At 42.5% G+C, this 16,839-nt stretch overlaps 3 protein-coding genes across 3 annotated transcripts; all 3 read right to left on the reverse strand.

Moving 5' to 3' along the window:
* Window positions 1-289: 289 nt before the first annotated feature.
* LOC111273059 (uncharacterized) lies at window positions 290-6,580 on the reverse strand. Its single transcript, XM_022854753.2, has 3 exons — window positions 4,466-6,580; window positions 1,434-1,797; window positions 290-1,212 (listed from the first exon to the last, which is right to left on the reverse strand). Exons 1-3 carry the CDS (start codon window positions 5,042-5,044, stop codon window positions 554-556), a joined length of 1,602 nt encoding a protein of 533 aa, XP_022710488.2. The 5' UTR covers window positions 5,045-6,580; the 3' UTR covers window positions 290-553.
* A 2,469-nt stretch (window positions 6,581-9,049) lies between these two features.
* LOC147751776 (uncharacterized) lies at window positions 9,050-12,264 on the reverse strand (the record flags this gene model as incomplete). Its single annotated transcript, XM_086973474.1, is given in 1 exon segment — window positions 9,050-12,264. A coding segment is annotated over 1 exon segment (417 nt). The 3' UTR covers window positions 9,050-11,536.
* On the reverse strand, window positions 9,050-16,833 carry LOC111273057 (uncharacterized). Its single transcript, XM_022854752.2, has 2 exons — window positions 12,479-16,833; window positions 9,050-12,072 (listed from the first exon to the last, which is right to left on the reverse strand). The coding sequence occupies exon 1, from the start codon at window positions 16,492-16,494 to the stop codon at window positions 15,487-15,489; it is 1,008 nt and encodes a 335-aa protein (XP_022710487.1). The 5' UTR covers window positions 16,495-16,833; the 3' UTR covers window positions 9,050-12,072; window positions 12,479-15,486.
* Window positions 16,834-16,839: the final 6 nt, after the last annotated feature.

Consider the following 16,839-nt stretch of genomic DNA (forward strand, 5'->3'; position numbering starts at 1 on the left):
CTAGGGAATGTTTCGATGCGTTGGAATATTTTATGTGTTTGTGTGTGTAATTTTATTTATTGCAGCATAATGCTGTAGTAATGGACCTTCCTCGATATTTATACCCTGCTTCCGGCTTGCGTCATTAAAATATAGTTATTTTTTTTGCCCTATTATAATGGTTACTAAAGTGGCCTTTGGCAATTCAGGTTACCGTGTTTATAATATTGCTATTGCAATTGTGTGTATTTGTTCCCAGGTTCCTAGCGGGCGTTTTAGAAGCGTTACTTGTCGAAGTGTGCAATATTCCTTTTTGATTTGCGCTCTTTCTCGCACTCGCATTGTATAAATATAGATATTATTATATCAAACCTCTAGCCATTGGTAGTACTATTCAGTAAGCTAGTTGTTCGTAGCAGCGTGACAACGCCAGAGTCGCGTTAGTACTTCAAACGTGTGAGCATGATATTTCGTCTAGTGTGTTCATCGGCATAAGATGAGATCCATTTTCCAGTCGAAGTCCAATTATTCTAATCGGCTGATTTGACGCTTAAGACCCTCGTGGCCTACTTTTCTACATGCTCGGCCTGTTGACCCCGAACACTCCCATCGAATAGTCGAGTGGTTGTCGATCTGGTACCGCCGAGTCCTTCTGCGAGGCGTTACTGCCTGATCTCTGACGATGATGTTTCTGGTGGGCGACTTCGGGCTGCTGTTGGCCGCCAATAGGTGGTTCCTGTGTCGCTCCTGCTGATAAATGGAATGAGTTTGGAATGGAAAGCGATGATAGACTCATCGGAATAGGTAAAGTGTTCAGGCTAATAGGGACTTCATGGTAGCGGGGCCCGCTTTCGGGCGACGATCCACTGGCTTCACCGCCGCTGCTGCTTGCGTTGTGGCCACGGTTTCCGTTAACCGCGGCGCTGGGAGAGCCGGCAGCAGCAGCAGCCGCAGCGACGCTCGGAATGCCGAAGCTGATTGGTCCTGGCACTCCAACGCTGCTGGTGACGCCTCCAGTGACAATCGGATTGAGAACGGTTCCCGCGGCGGTCATGTTGTGGCTTGCAGAGACAGCGGATGTCGCTGTTATTGTTGTGTCGTACTGTGCACAGATGCTTGGCATTCGTTCAGCTTTGCCCGACGGCATGTTGTGCTTGGTCCGAATGTGAGCGTGAAGATTCGAATTGGTCTTGGAACGATAGCCGCAGACGGGACAGGCGTAGGGTCGCTCGCCTGGAACAGTCGCGGAAATAGATCGTGTCAAAAATCAAAGTAATATCGTGTTATTACATAGTGACGACGGTGATTCACTTAATGACCCGGAAATCTTCAACATCTAAAGAATATTCTATCTGACTATATGTTTTTTCTGTCATTACAACAGGCACATACTATGCGACTAATCCCTTGTTATTGTTGTTGTTGTTGTTGCTGTTGTTGTTCAGACAACTTACCTGTATGGACTCGACAATGCTTGCGAAGCGAATCGAATCTCTCGCTGCGATATTCGCAGTCTCCACAAATAAAGGGACGGTCGCCGAAATGTTCCGCTAGATGATTGCGCAAATTCGTTGAATACGAGTGTGTGCGGAAGCTGCAATTCCCATGCGTGCAGACATAGAGCGTCTGTGAGCTGTCCGACCCGGAACCGCCTCCTCGATACATTGCCACGTGTGCTCCAACTTGAACGTAAGTCATGTTGCGAAGTTGGGGGTCTTCATCCATCGGCGCTGTTGTCGCAGCTGCTGCTGTTGCTGTAGAGGACGACGATGACAGCGCTGTCCTATCGTCCTTTACGGACCCGCTTCCCATTCCTGAAAAGAGTCATGTTCCAAAACGAGATGGCCGCATAGACACACATACGCCACACGCATCGGTTTCATTCACACGGCTTCGTACTTTTACCTCATTTTAGCTACTTTGTTTGTTATTTGTTGGAAGCAATAACTACTATTCATTCATCACCTGCATGCAAAGAAACTGAAAAAAAATAGGCAAGCGATAATCAAAGCGGACATTCCAATAAGACGCGATACATACATTCGTAACAGCACGTCGTACATGCACGCCCTCCTACCCCCCCCCCTCCTCCCTACCCCCTCTCTCTCTAGCTAACACACATTCAATATTAAGCAGTAATAAGCATTGACTTTCTATCTTTTTATCTCGCTTCAGTGCAATGTTCTCCATTCGTTTGGTGTTAACTTTCCAACGACCTCCCAAGAACGCCGATGACTCATCACCGTCACCATCGCCATGATAAAGAGCGCAGATGTGATTTGCGACATTTGCCATGACGGCCGTAGTAACGTCGGTAATGCGTTGATTTCCAGGTAAAATGTATCAACTGCGGCAACAAGCAGAAAACTGTTGTGCGTTGCTTTCAGCTATTGCTGGACGTATAGCGGAATCGGGTGTGCGTCCTAGCACTATACTTTGTCATCGCATGTGTGTCTGTGCGTGATACGTTTTTTCATCCAGGCGGCAACGTTGGGGGGGACTTAATTGGAAAGTCTGATGAAAGTATGACTATAACATATAGGAGAGTATTTGCTATGTGGATACACTAATGGCATCTTCTGTTTGCTATCAAGCTTGTGTATAATGATATTGAGGGTTAGTGATCTAATACGCAAGGAGCGAAGCTGTTGGAGATGAAAGACGAAAATACTATTTTTTACAAGCTTATTTTTCTCATTGGGTATTTTAGTGAACATAGAAGAAAATGCTCGCGGACGTTAATATTGTTGTATTTTATACAGATTTAGTATAAATATCCACCGCAACAAAAGCCCGTACGTTAAATGTGAGATGAGCGAACGAAGCGTTATTGTTATTTAGACGTCTGCCAGAAATCAGCCGGTGTTATCACACCGTCTGCAACCAATAATAAAGCCCCTTTTGATACGCTAACATTAAATCAATAGACACGTCGCTGATGAAAACACGTGCGCAGAACGCCACTGTTTATACGTCAGACACACACGCACACACAGAGATACCACAATTAAACGATAATCAGCGTAGCGATAAATAAATGATCAAATGAAGAATAGAAGATAGAGGCACACGTATGCCACGCGCTAGTCACGCACTCGGACCACACCTCATACACTCGCAGCCATTCGCAGCAGACAGAATGCAAACGACACAGAGAATCTGAAAGAAAAAGCAAAATTAGTCGAGTTCTGTAGATAATTCTGGAGGAGATGTGCGCCACTATTGCGTCTCGTTTTACCTCGAAGTTGTTATATCGAAGTTGTCGTCGGGAGTTTTGCTGCATACTGTCAAACGATGCTAAAACCTTTCGAAAAGCTCCATCGAACGACAACAAATGTAGGATGCTCTGATCACGTCTAGACTGCAGACATGTTTATGTTGATACCAAACACCTTGTACTATAAACACATTAGAAGAAAAGCCCCGATTTTTAAGATGTTACAGGCTAACAATTAGATCAGATAGTTCCATGCAATCAGTCGTCGTTTTTCGAAATACTGCTTTGTGAATCTACATGAGCACTGTAATAAATACACGCAAACATTCGAAAACAACTAATTAATGCAACAATGCGCATGGCTTATTTATACACACGGTTTATTCTGGTTGTTCTACTTTTGTTTGAGTTCTTCATAATCAGTGGTGTTCTGTTTGCACGAGACCGGTTCATCTAGTTAACAATGCATAGTATGGTGGCATGGGTGTTATCTTAGAAATGTCCTACTGTCTCTTGTTGTTATTATTACTTATCGCGCAACAATTTCCGAGCGGAGTTACGCTAACATTTCACTAGACAAAATGCTAACAATTATGCTCAGTAGTTAAATTCACTATTCTTCCTACACTATGGCACTAGCGACACCAAACAACGAACAAAACTCCACAGTACTAAGCACGGGACCTATCTTGCCTGGTGACTGTCATGGGTTTCGTTTAACTCTTATGAAATTTTTAATAATAATTGCCAAGGATTCATATGACGACTTGAGCGTTCCGTTAACCAGAAAAATGCTATGCAGTTGTTTTTTTCTATGGACAAATTATATTCACGAACAAAACGAGTAAGGCAGACCAAAGGTATCGTCCCACTAAAGGATTGATTCAAGTTCTCCTTCGAATTTTATCAAGTGCGTTACGGCAACACTCTCAAGCTCAATTGTATTTAGTCTGCACTCAAGCCTCGACATTGAGTATTTATTACCTTATATATATACGGTACATTAAGTAATGGACAACGATGATGACTCGTCAAGTGCAATGGTATCTATCGTCTAAAGCGAAAATGAGGACGACTTGTCTTTGGAATTATGCAGAGAGCTCTACGGCGGACAGTATTTCTACTTTCTGTTCATAAAAACTAACAATATCCATCTTTGTGTTACTGCTGACTCCATTTATATATAATTAAATAAATAAAGGAACATCCGCTTAGTGAGCTCGAAGCCTTCCGATTGTCTGGGGGTTGCGCCCCCAAGAGCACTTATACTACGGGCGGCGATGGTGAAGACGTGCCAGGATCCACCGCTGACGCTAACGAATGCTTCACTTCCAGATGCATCTTGAGATGATTAGGTCTTTTCGCTGTGAACTCGCAGTGCGGACATGAGAATGGCCGATCCACGGTGTGCGTCCGGAGATGCGAAGTCAAATGCGATCGAACCTTCGCTCGATAATCGCACAGGTGGCAAGCAAATGGACGAGGCCCTCCACTGTGATGTAGTCCTTCATGGTAGCGTAGTACAGAAATATTATCACACGAAAACGTACATATGGGACACGTGAAGGAGCCGGAATTGCTGCCGGCTGTTCCGATCACAATAGAACTGAAGCCTGAGTTGGCAGTCTGCGATGACGCAGGTGAACACAGGGCAGAGGCAGCAGCCGCGGCCGCCAGGGCGACAATCTCTGAAGACATCACTTGATTGTCCGTGTCGTCGACGTACGATTCATCGTTGACGACACTGCAATTGCTTTTGCAGCTATCCGCCAACCGTAGCGCTGAAATAATACGTGTAATCTCATTCATTTGGCTGTGCTTTGCACTGCATATGTAGTATACCGTCATATATATATGTTCGATGTGTATATATATAAAACATATAGTGTTTAAGATTTTGCATGCATAGCAAGTGATCTTATAATTTATAATTTCTAATCTTCTGATTGTAATTTAATATGAACGCTAGGAACGCCTTCAAAAATATTGAGGACATTCTCCTCTGGGCAGGATCAGGGGGGTGATAGGCTTTCAAGATGTCTACCTAGAAAAGCAAAACTAATATCACTAAATTATGTGAGCAGCAAAATCCGTGTAGCTGCGTTTGTCCAGGAATATATATATATATATATATATATATATATATATGTATATATATATATATATGTATATATACATGTATTTATATAGACCACACGGGAAACCTTCCGTTTATAGTCTTGATTTTTTATTTTATTATTGTTATCGTCATTATAATTACCGTCATTAGCGTGATTGCTTGAAACAAGCCAAACATCCCCTCATCTTTGCTTCTCACTCGCTTTTTTTTCGTATTGACAGATCGTATATCATCACTACCATCATAATGACCATTACTGTTGTTGTTGTTGTTGTTATTTACAATGCAGGGGGGTTGGAAAGCGAAACAAAATACAGCCGTTAATATATTTCCTATAATAGTCACCCCACTTCAGCTACAGCATAATTACAAGTTTATTATTAATTTAACAATTATTAATTTTCTGAAAGTTTCACAGAATCTTTTAGTCATTTATCTATGACGTTTTGCATAACCGTCACATTTTCGCTCCTGCCGTGGTTCGTGTTTAGCCCGTATATTAATATGGATACATTCGTTCTTCGATACTGTGTAATTTACACCTAAACAATTGTCTTCGACGTTTCTAGGTAGATTCTATACAGTAGCAGCTGAACAGTTTTCCCGCCGAAGTTCCCGGTTTCAAGAACTACGAAACGCAGGGGCAACTGCTTTCGAAGAACTGATAAAAATAAGGGTCTCTTTATTAATTACGCTCGATTTGCTCGGCGATAATCTACCAGGCAAAAAAAAACCCACAAATTCCATTATTATGCCGTGCGCCTGTTGCGCGTTGTCACTGAGCTGCAACACAATCTCTTTCTCGCATCTAAACTACCCCTCTTCATTAGCATTTGTACCCAGTTGAAATGCAAATAACCCAGGTCTCGTACAACCTGTTAAAAATATGGGACCTGTCTCTTCACCTGATTGCCAGCGCGAAGCCCTAGTGGGTAGCGATCCCGTGCTGGATTTCCCGCGGCGCAAAAAGACTAAATGACTACATGGTCCTGAAAATGTACAGGACAAGAGTATGTCGCCGAAGGCTTCGATTCCTTACTACTTTTTGTTTCCTTGCTAGTATATTGTATTATGACAAACGAGTGAATCCATATTCAATGTATTTTGTGCGAGCCGATAATGCTCTACCAACGTACTTTATAATTTTTCTTCTTGCGCACTCCTTAGGAACCTTGTTGTGTTCTTCTCGCGAATCTGAAATATAGGCGTCTATTGAAAAGAAGCCTTCCTATGCTTGTCTTGGGATAATGTACTAGACGCCTCCCCGCCCGCCCGTCCGCCCGCCCGCCCGCCCGCCCGCCCGCCAGCCGGCCGGCCGGCTGCTTCAGAGTAACATTAAAAGTAAGTCACTTTTGCTATGCGCATTACAACTATATATAATAATTGTTATTAATATTGCTGATTACAACTGTATTTTTGTCTGCATCTGTGTGTGTGTGTGTATATATGGCGTATTGATTATGTTCCAACAATTCGAAGATATTCCAATACCAATACATCAGGTCATCATCATAATAGACAAAATTATTAATTCACGGTAATTGTCCATATCTGTTTTGAACATCGTAACAAGGCAACAATATGTTTCATTGATTGATTTTTCACCTTTTTAGCATAATAAGCTCAGCATTTTTTTTTCCTGTGTTCGGACAGCGTTCTCGTCATCGTTTGTTTTGTTCTCACATCCTCTCATACAAGCACACATCCATATATTACTGTATTCATACATTCATCGGTTCACCTCAGAATTCCCGATTCATCGGTGCAGATCAAATTCGTGCCCTCGTTTAAATTCTAAATACTTTAACACTTAACGGGTCGCACAGACAGATAACATCAACTCCGGTTCTTAGTCCCTAGGAGACAACGTATCTAAGGTTGTATTGTAAGGTTGTTATGTAAACCCCCCTATTTAACGTATTAGACCTTTTGCGCTTTACTTCTGTCGAGCAAGCAATTCTTAGCGTTCTGATGGACCACGTCGATATGTTTGTTAAGCTGTTTTGGTGCACAGGGCTCGTCACAGAACATGCAGCGTACACATTGGCCCTCCATGTTTTGTCGTATCGTGCCGAGCAACGATTCAACGTGCTGGCGTGCAACATGACTTTCATAAGCGCATTTTGATATCATTGGACGGCCACAGTAGACGCATTTGATCGCCGGCGCTGACTTATGCTTGTTGCGGTGCCGATGAAAGCTGCCAACGTTAAACGTAATGTAAGGACAGAAGTCGCATGCGTATTGTGTTCCACTGCCTCCGGTTCCTCCCGTAGTGTCACTACTTAACGCCGTCGAGTGATTGTCGGGGTTCGGGTAGACCCCAGACGCCGGCACAGGCTCTGATGGATCCAATCCGATCGGCGGGACGAGTATAGTACCGCTTGAGGCTGCCGGCGCGACATTTCCGATCGAACCAGCGGCGCCTGGAGATGCGATCAGATCATCTCCGCACGAATGCCCGCTTAGTGTTGAATAATCGCTGGCCTGTAACCCACATAGGCTGCACTTGAATGCAGTGAGCATTCGGGTGAGAGACTCCTTTTCCCGATGATGCTCTCTGCCGACGTGTTCGTAGAGTGCCTCAAGGCTTTCCGCTTTGAGAGTGCAGAACGTGCACTTTTGCGGAGTGCTCTCACTATCGCTCAAATGCTGTTTTAGGTGATCGTTGAGTTCGAGCGAGCACCGCGTCGAGAATTGGCACAGAGTACAGAGGTGCTCAATTTTTGTGATCGGTTTATTTCCTCCAGGAATCGATCCCATACTTCGTTCTCCTGCGGAACCTAGTCCACAGACCGAAGATCCTACATTTTTACTCCCGTTTGCACCGGCAATGCTCGTGGAACCGGCTTTCAACACCTTGTCCGTTTTCTTGATGCGGGCAGAGCCTTTACGAGCCGACGACGCTGGCAAGGCCAGTCCAGTGAGACTGATCGACGAACTTCCCGTCGTTGCAGCAGAGGAACTTCCAGAAGTTGTCACCGCAGCAATCACAGCTTCCTCTGAAAGGGGCGCCCGCGGTTAGAGCAGACGAGAGACACCCCATTCAGTTAACCAAAATGCAATTATAATCATAGTAGCAGCAGCAACACCATCATTATAAAAAAAAATCAATCAACACGCCAATCGAACTGTAGAGAGAAAATATATATTATTTCACTGCACGCCATTTTTGTCACACAGCGACATCTTGATGGTATTGGAACAACTTCAGCAATGCGTAGAAAACGACATTCGGTGAGCAGCATTCAAAGTCGATCAGTGTTAGCCTTCATCCTAGATGATCTTATAAAACATGGAGCTTTTCAATAGTTTTTCAAAAAAAAAAAACAACGCCTAGCCAAGATTAAAGCGGCGGTTAAAGTGAAGCACTATGAATCTTAAGTAATAGTGATCCATGCATCACTATCAAACGTACACACAACGTATTTAATGATACTAACCGGCGTTCTAACGGACCACTGATGGTCTTTAAGTGCATACAATTCAGCTGGTGCTTACGCTTGACTTCTTTGGCACATGAGTAATGTCCCTACATATATTTGGCTGCATTTCCACTCATTTGAAGCCAGCTCTAAGATGGTGCCATGGCAAGTGCTGAAAGGCGCCGCACCCGCCCTTCAAACAGTCTCCATTTTTGCAATCAACGCTTCATTAGTGCTAGAATTAGTTGCTCACACCAAGCCGATTCCGTCCTCCATTGGGGACTTCATCGGCCAAAATTGAAGACACCATTTTGTGATATTTGCGTCTTTTGCAAATAGTTTCATTTATTTTAACTAATAATTTCACACAAAACCAAGCTGCTGCCGTCTCCAAACTTCTTCTGCTAAATATATAATATTTGATTATGGTCAGTGTTCATTCGGTTGGCTAAGCTCTCCCGGGCACCTGAGGGCGCCCTTGTTTACCATGGTCATACACACACATATATATATATATATACGTGTATATATATATATATTTATTTGTACCATTAATGACTCATCACATCGTGGCCGCTACAGCTGCGGTTTTTTCTGTCTTAGTATGTAAGTAAACCAATTCCTCGGTGAGACTGAACGATTAAGATATGAGTTGATATAAGAGTAATATGAATTGGCGTTACTCCGTCATTTACCATCAGATTTGGCAGCAGCTACACACATTCTAAAGCTGTTTTGCTTTTGTTTTTCTATTAACTTGATGCTATGATCTAGTCATTTTCCTAATAGAGCGTGTCTAATCTCCATTTCCAATAATATCAATGGATAGATGCATTTGCGTTTTGTATACTTGGCACTTGGCGGTGTCCTTTTTACGGCATGTAATGTATCCTGGGTGTTGTCTGCAAGATTAAGTTACGTATAGATATAAAGCACTTTCTGCGCTAAATTGCGTAGCTTGTACTAAAAAAATTAACCTATTCAAAATGTATATTTTTTTCCAACAAGAAATCAACGCTTGTTTTCGTAACGCATACCATGTATGCATTATTCCACTTCTATTATAAAGGCGGCAACCTTGAAAAAATAAGTACTTTTGCTATAGCAGCGTCATATAAGGCACATCAGCAGCCCGTGTCGTTACTTATACGTGTTGGCCTTTGCTGTCAGTACAGATTTGTTACTTCGATTGTTTAGGCTTGAAGCTCTCGATTCAACCTCAGCTGGCAGCGGATGTGCTTTATAAAACACAGTTAGTCATGACGACGAGTCGTCGAGGCCTAGTTTAACAAACTAGCCGACTAGAAGGCACTGCGATGCAAACAAAGGTACAAGTATTCCTTGTACTCCTAAAATGTCCTTACCCACATTGAATAAGCTCTTAAAAACAACGCCTAATTATTGAGCGCTGAGCACGGCTAGCGTGTTTCGCAACACGCATCTGCTGTTTCTGGGCACCAAGCTGTAGTTATAGGAATCAACGAATAAATACTACACCAACTTTTACTTAGCGTACCTAGTAGAAACCAGAATAAAAGCAATAGATTTTTTTTTATAAATCAAAGTTTTATGGTGATGAGAAAGAAGGATGATGGAGACTAAGTTATGATGAGCTATAGCCACCCTGATAAAATTTGTCGAGAGTCTCGTAAGCAGTCTGCAATCTGTCCGATTATTTACGAGAAGAGCTCGCGTAGGTCTACGTTATAAATTAAGAATAAATACCTACTTTTTATATGATGTATATATGTTTAAGTACTTTGTTTCAATTTTCTCCAGAAGCAATATTTCTCGAAAAACAACTGCGGCTCTGCCGCGCGTTTGCTATGATTCATGGGGGGGTGATTTTTGCAGCGCGATAATTGCTCAACTGGTGCATTGTTATGAACGTTGTGATTTTTCGAGACCTTTCCAAGAAGCAGTTCTCATCTTACGAGTCTACGCGGTATATATATATACATATATATATGTATATATATATATATATATATATATATACATACATATATATATATATATATAATATTATACTACTAATAATATAATTTAATATTATTACTGTTATTATATTATAAATTAGAATTTTAAAATGACATAGGCGTGGACCCAAAAGGGGCACTACGCATTTCGTAGCTAAGACTAGCAGGCCTTTCTTCTCATTATTCCTTAAGATCCAATAATATTATCGGTATAATAATCGATATATGTCTGTATAGAAATTATATATATATATATATATTAATAAATAGAATGTACACACTGGTGGGAAGATGTTGACTAAAGTGGCTGGCTAAGCTTAATACCACAAGAGTTCAACATTAATGTTTCCCCTAAGTACAACGAAGTAAAATAGTTTCCGCCTTTGTATTTCTTTTTTTTTTTGTTATGCGTGGTACACGCAAATTTGCTGGGAAATAATTCCACGAAAAAATGAGTAGATTATCGTCATTACGTAAGGACGATGATCAAGAGGCCTTCTGATTACATTTCTTGTTCTAACTGAAATCGTTTTTGAAGAGGGCGCTTCTCTATACAACCTTGCTAATCTGTTTAGTATAATTTGATAGTTAGTAAAAAAAGATGTAGTATGATTAACAGACGGACGAATCCGACGAGGACTGAAATGCACGTTTGCTGCATAGTAAGGATGCATATCAAGTCACGCGTCTCGTTTGAGTACATGAAACTTCTGACCTATTGCCACATATCGCTCACTAATGCCTCAGTGCATCATCTCTTTTGGCCCACACCAATTTCTCCCCCTTTCTCTTTTTTCCTCTAATTATCTTCGTTTTGCTAATTATCCTTGCTATGATGGTAATCTTTTGGTACATTCGGTGCCGAAGCCGTAAGCAGACTTAACAGATTACTAGGGTAGGCCATCTGCGCGGCCTTATCCACCAGCTTTGAACTCTGAGCCGGGCTGTTTCGAACGCCGTCTTTGCGGGGTGTTGGTCGCTTTATGCCTTCGTGCACCTCTCGGACGTGCCGTCGAAGATTCGACATTTTCGAGTATTTATAGCCGCAGATTGAACACGAATACGGTTTAACGCCGAGATGTGTCGAAGTGTGCTCAAACAGACGCTGCTTGTAGTTTGTTTGATAGGGGCAGTGAACACAGCGGTAGAGATAAGGTGCACACGAGTTGACTGATGCGAGATCGGCGCCACCTGCTGAGCCTGGCCCAGCTACGACGGTTCCATCCGGCGACATCAGAGCGCCGGTATGATGGCCTGGTATGAGATCGCCAGGCGAAACTAGGTCTCCAGTGACGAGATCGCCTGCACTGCCGCCTCCAACTAGGTCTGCCGCGCTGACCAGGTCGTCATGACCTATTGGGTTAGGAATTGCCGAGTTGATCGTGATAAGGGAAAGGGGTGGCGGCCATCCGATGAGTCGATATCCATCGATCGACCGAGCCGTCCGTGGTCCCCAGCGAGTGCCGAGTGCGCGATTGTTGTTGGTCCGCAAGACAGCCGAGTGCCCACGACGAATTAAGACCGCAACAACAACAACAACAACAATAACAGGAACCCAAGCCGGATGACACCAAATGAAACAGAAACACAAGGATGGGGATACGCAAGGGAAAAAGAAAAACAACAACAACAACACAAGAGAATACGTATAAAAACAGAGTAATGTTAGAGGAGAAGTCACCAGATGGCGCCACATGCAGCAACACACAGCAGGCACTAAGCACCCTGCACACAGACAGGTAGGTAGGCTTATGTTTACCTGAGGACCAGCGACTAGTAAGAGCGTAAACGACAACCGATCATCGATACACAACTACAATGGATAGTTGATAGAAGGTAGACTAGTTTCTAATCCTGTACCATGTAGACACCTAGTCGTCCCGCCTTTGTAATGATAGTCGCTGTTTTAGAGTAGTCCGTTGAAGTAATTTAGCCATACCGCTGCCCCGTCGTGCCCATTGGTTCATGATGAGATTGTTGTTAGTGCACTCGATTTCACTCTGTTGTCGAGGTCAGTCCAGGTGATAATCAGTAAGTATCACTGCAGCTAGCACTCTTTGCACAAAGTCGACGCAGTCACGGCACACGCTTGCATTGTAATCAGTCGGTCAGTCAGGAGAGTCGGATCACGCGGCAAATTCAATCAAAGGCTCAAATCACCATACGAGCAGAGGACAATGGGTAGAGGATAACCTCATCGAGATGTGTTTCTGCAACCTGATGTTTTGTTGCGCATAGAATCACAACGCACAGCATACAGGTAGGAGAGACACAAAGACGCGACAAAAAAGCACTAGAAATCAGTTACTGCTTCTGTCAACAATCAATGATGGTAAGTTAATCACTAAAAAGATTGATCGGTTTGGAGGTATAAACGAGCGGGCAGTATTATGAAGTATGAAAAGCGCTTAATCACAGGCGTAAGCTGCATCTTCACGTATGGTGGCAATCAGGCGATCCGGCTGTTGAAACAACTACGTCGGTAACCTCGTCGACAACAACGACGCATTACTATATGTGCCAGCGGCAGGCAACTTGAGAACGCAATACCACAACTTGTGGAAATGAAAACTGTTTACGACGATGGTCCAACGCTGATGTTGCAACTAGCTGAAGGCAACTGTAGCCAGCCGGCCAGCCAATTATAGAGTAGGCCCATGTTAATGGGAATGAAGGCAATCGACGTTGGTGTGCCTTATGCGACTCAACAGCCATCATAGCCTTAGATAACCACAGATGCTGCTAAATGAAGTCGTCAACAGCGAGGCGAAGATGATTCGTGCTCTGCGAAACAGAGCCTGCTTGTTTTGGCCGTGTCGAAACGTTTTAAAGGCAGAAACCTGGAAGAAGAGGTCGATTTTAGTGTCAATTCTAGGACACACTGCCATTGTAAGTTCGCCAGAATTAATACTTAAAATGCATTGACCATTTTTATTATAATATATTTCGCTCTATTAGTATGAGTTTTTCATGGATCGTTCTAATCAGGCGAACTTTAGTGGCCGTTCCTGCTTTGGCATGAATCGTTAATTAACATTTACAAATCACGAATTTGGACTTGCTGGCCAAGTTGGAGAGAAATTCTTGTTTTTGATATTTAGTACTTAACATTACTGCTCATATTCTGACTTACGCTCTAGAACAACAATGTATTGCACTTTGGTTACTATTTTTCATTAAGCACTTCAACCAATTGCCATAAATAAAAAAATTCAGGTTCAAACTTATATCTATATAGTAGTTTATGCTTAATAATATAATCACAGATAATAAATGGATAAAAAAATTGTGTCTTTAACATGTGTGGGCGTGTGGGTGTGTGTGTGTGTTTATTTATTTATTTTAACTCAAACAAGAAATAACAAGCATGACTTTCTAGCCTCATCGCTAACTCCGACTAATATATTTATTTTTTTATCTCTCTGGGTCTTCCACAAAACCACTTGTTTTTTCCGCAATGAAATGTTTATGCCTTTATGACCATAAGACCACCATTGGACTAGAAATATGGCGCCTTTATTCCAATCGGATGAAATCTTTCACCATACACAAATACAATCTACCTTCGGTTCTCTGTTTTAATTTTTTTCGCCCCTTGCCTTCTGATTTTTTGCTCAAAGCTTTTAATTTTATGCCTACACTACTAAATTCACCAGAAGAGGCTGTTAGCAATGTGGTGTTACAAGCGCGCTCTTTGAATAGTGTTCACCATCGTGAGAAGATTACCGTTTGTTTATTCACGAATATATCATCATAGCTAGACCTTAAACACAAAATGAATTATGTGCCTTCGCTACGCATTACAGTTGAATAGGACTTAGTGCTATCTTATGGCCCCTCTTTGAAGTTACACCAATTTCGTCGGCTGTTCGCTTTCGACAATATACGACAACCCCCCGTGTACTTCAATAATCGCAGCTAATGATGAGCATCATCGATTTATAGAAATACCCCACAGTTCAATGCAGTGTTACCCAAACACATGATATAGTGCCTACTCGTCACGTAGTCAAATGACTAGGGTTCGATAGCTTATTTAGTAAGCATTGACCAACCAAGATGGCGCCTGCTTCTTATAAAGCATTTTTTGTTTTTAGTGATCCTTGTTGCTATTTGTTCCAGCTAGTTCGAAATATCACACATCTGCTCAGATAATGCACTCGGTATATATATAAAACTCGATTAGCAGGAACTTTTTCCCTTTAGTGATCATGGGGGATTGACATGTCTTCTCCTTAGGGAGAAAATAGAACGACTAGATCTCGCTACTTGTCTTTGTATCTAATGTCTCTGTACATTGCGTAGTTCTGCGGTTTTGCCCACCGGTGTAAAGTATTGACCATCGATATATGAAGAAAGCGTTCATGATTAAATAAGCAAAACATCTATCCATTAAAATTAGATTAAACCGGAACTACTAAATTACAAGGGTTTCCAGTTTGGCAGTCGTTGTAATTTCACTCTCGCCCACAAACAACAAGTCCTGCAAATAATCAGCTGCTTAATTAAGCTTTGGACTGAACCTATCACATCTATATCCCCTGCTGTAATACATTTATGTGATAGATTTTCAATCCAGGTAAGTTTATGTGGAACTATTTGGACGTTTCTTGTCTGTCGCGAGTACTTAAGGGCATAATTCGTTTCCTTTTTAAACAGCAATCAGCTCAGAGAATAACTCAAAGGTGGAGGAAGTATTGACAGGTTCGAGATCATAATATATATATATATATATATTAGGTGTAAAGCTATTTGCAGTTTCATCATTCAGGTCTCCTTATTGTGGCTTCGTCCGCTAGGTTCACCGAGATCGTGTGGCCTTTTTCTGTCAGAGCCGGAAGGCCCTCCCTGACACCGGCGCTGGTGGAGCGCTCTCGAATAGTCGGAGAGGAAAATTGTGCTACAAACCGCGCACGAAATAAGGCCTCGGCCACTTTCACCAGCAGCGTTGTGCTGGCGTTCGTGTCGCCAAAGGTAAACACGATGAGTTGTCTTGAAGGGACAGCGTCGGCATGAATATGGCTTTACTCCAAGATGTGCATTCATATGTTGTCGGAGATTGTCTACATGTTGAAAAGGTTTCCCGCACACGGTACATGATACCTCTTCAGACATTCCACCGCTTGTTACGGGAATATTTCCAGCATTCACACTTGTAAGGCTAAAGCCCGTTGATCCAGCCACAAGAATCTTTTCACCGATGCGAAATTCTAGATTACCGCTGGCTGCAGGTATTGACCCCATTGAAGATGCTGGTATCGAAGACGCCGCTAGATTGGCACAAAGACGTTGATGTTGCACTTCATCATTAGCAAGAGCGCCGTCTAGTAGATGGTTGCCGCAATTGCCTGAGGTGCTAAGAATGAGTGTACTGTTGTGTTGTGCTTCGTCTATCTCGGAAGCCTGCTCCGCCTCCAGACTACACGAAGCGAATCCTGAAGGCGGACAAGGTTGTTGTTGTTGTTGTTGTTGTCTTTGACGATGTTGGTGCGGCGACGACGACCCTTGCTGATGCTGGACCTGTTCGTGGTGATGTAATTGTTGAAGTTGAATCTCGCAAAGATCCAATAACGGAAAACGTTCGAGGTTGCCCAGCTTTTTGAAATGTTTATCGGCCCTCGTTTCGTCGTCAACAGGAATGCGGCCATTTGCATCATCAAGTTCTCTGATACTCCGTTGCCGAACAGCTTCATACGAGGTTCCAGCATTCGGGCGATGACCTGAAACGATTGTTAGTAGAATTCCTTCGTCTGCGCTTTTGATAATCATGGGCATCGTCAGTACTTTCCTCCATCTAACTAATTTCTCTACCTCTACTAATTATAGAATGATTGAACTGTCGTGCATAAGGTTGCTCTAATAGGAGCCTAAGCCGTACGCGAGGTACACGTCTAGGTTTTTGCACTTACAACATCTACCAGTAATAGCTATGGATTCAGGTAATAAGGGCGTCTGTTCGTAAATCAGCCAGAGATATTTTTGGTAAGAGCATTGAAAGCGCATAGTGGTTTTTTTTGTTAATAAAAGCTGTTACTTTATTGATATGTCACGAAGTACAGTCAGATATAGTCAGATTTCATTTGTTTATTTAAAAAAAAAAGTAATTACTTGATATTAGAA

Source organism: Varroa jacobsoni, unplaced genomic scaffold (genome assembly GCF_002532875.2).
Source record: "Varroa jacobsoni isolate VJ856 unplaced genomic scaffold, vjacob_1.0 contig04503, whole genome shotgun sequence".
Lineage (NCBI taxonomy): Eukaryota > Metazoa > Arthropoda > Arachnida > Mesostigmata > Varroidae > Varroa > Varroa jacobsoni.

Bases quoted from the DNA above. Each gene is read 5' to 3' on its own strand.
- LOC111273057 (XM_022854752.2), bottom strand. From the start codon at position 16,494: ATGCCCATGATTATCAAAAGCGCAGACGAAGGAATTCTACTAACAATC.
- LOC111273059 (XM_022854753.2), bottom strand. From the start codon at position 5,044: ATGACGGTATACTACATATGCAGTGCAAAGCACAGCCAAATGAATGAG. The intron at 1,798-4,465 runs GTATAAGTGCTC...ACATGACTCTTT, and splicing joins CTTCACCATCGCCGCCCGTA to TCAGGAATGGGAAGCGGGTC. The intron at 1,213-1,433 runs GTAAGTTGTCTG...CGACTGTTCCAG, and splicing joins GCATTGTCGAGTCCATACAG to GCGAGCGACCCTACGCCTGT.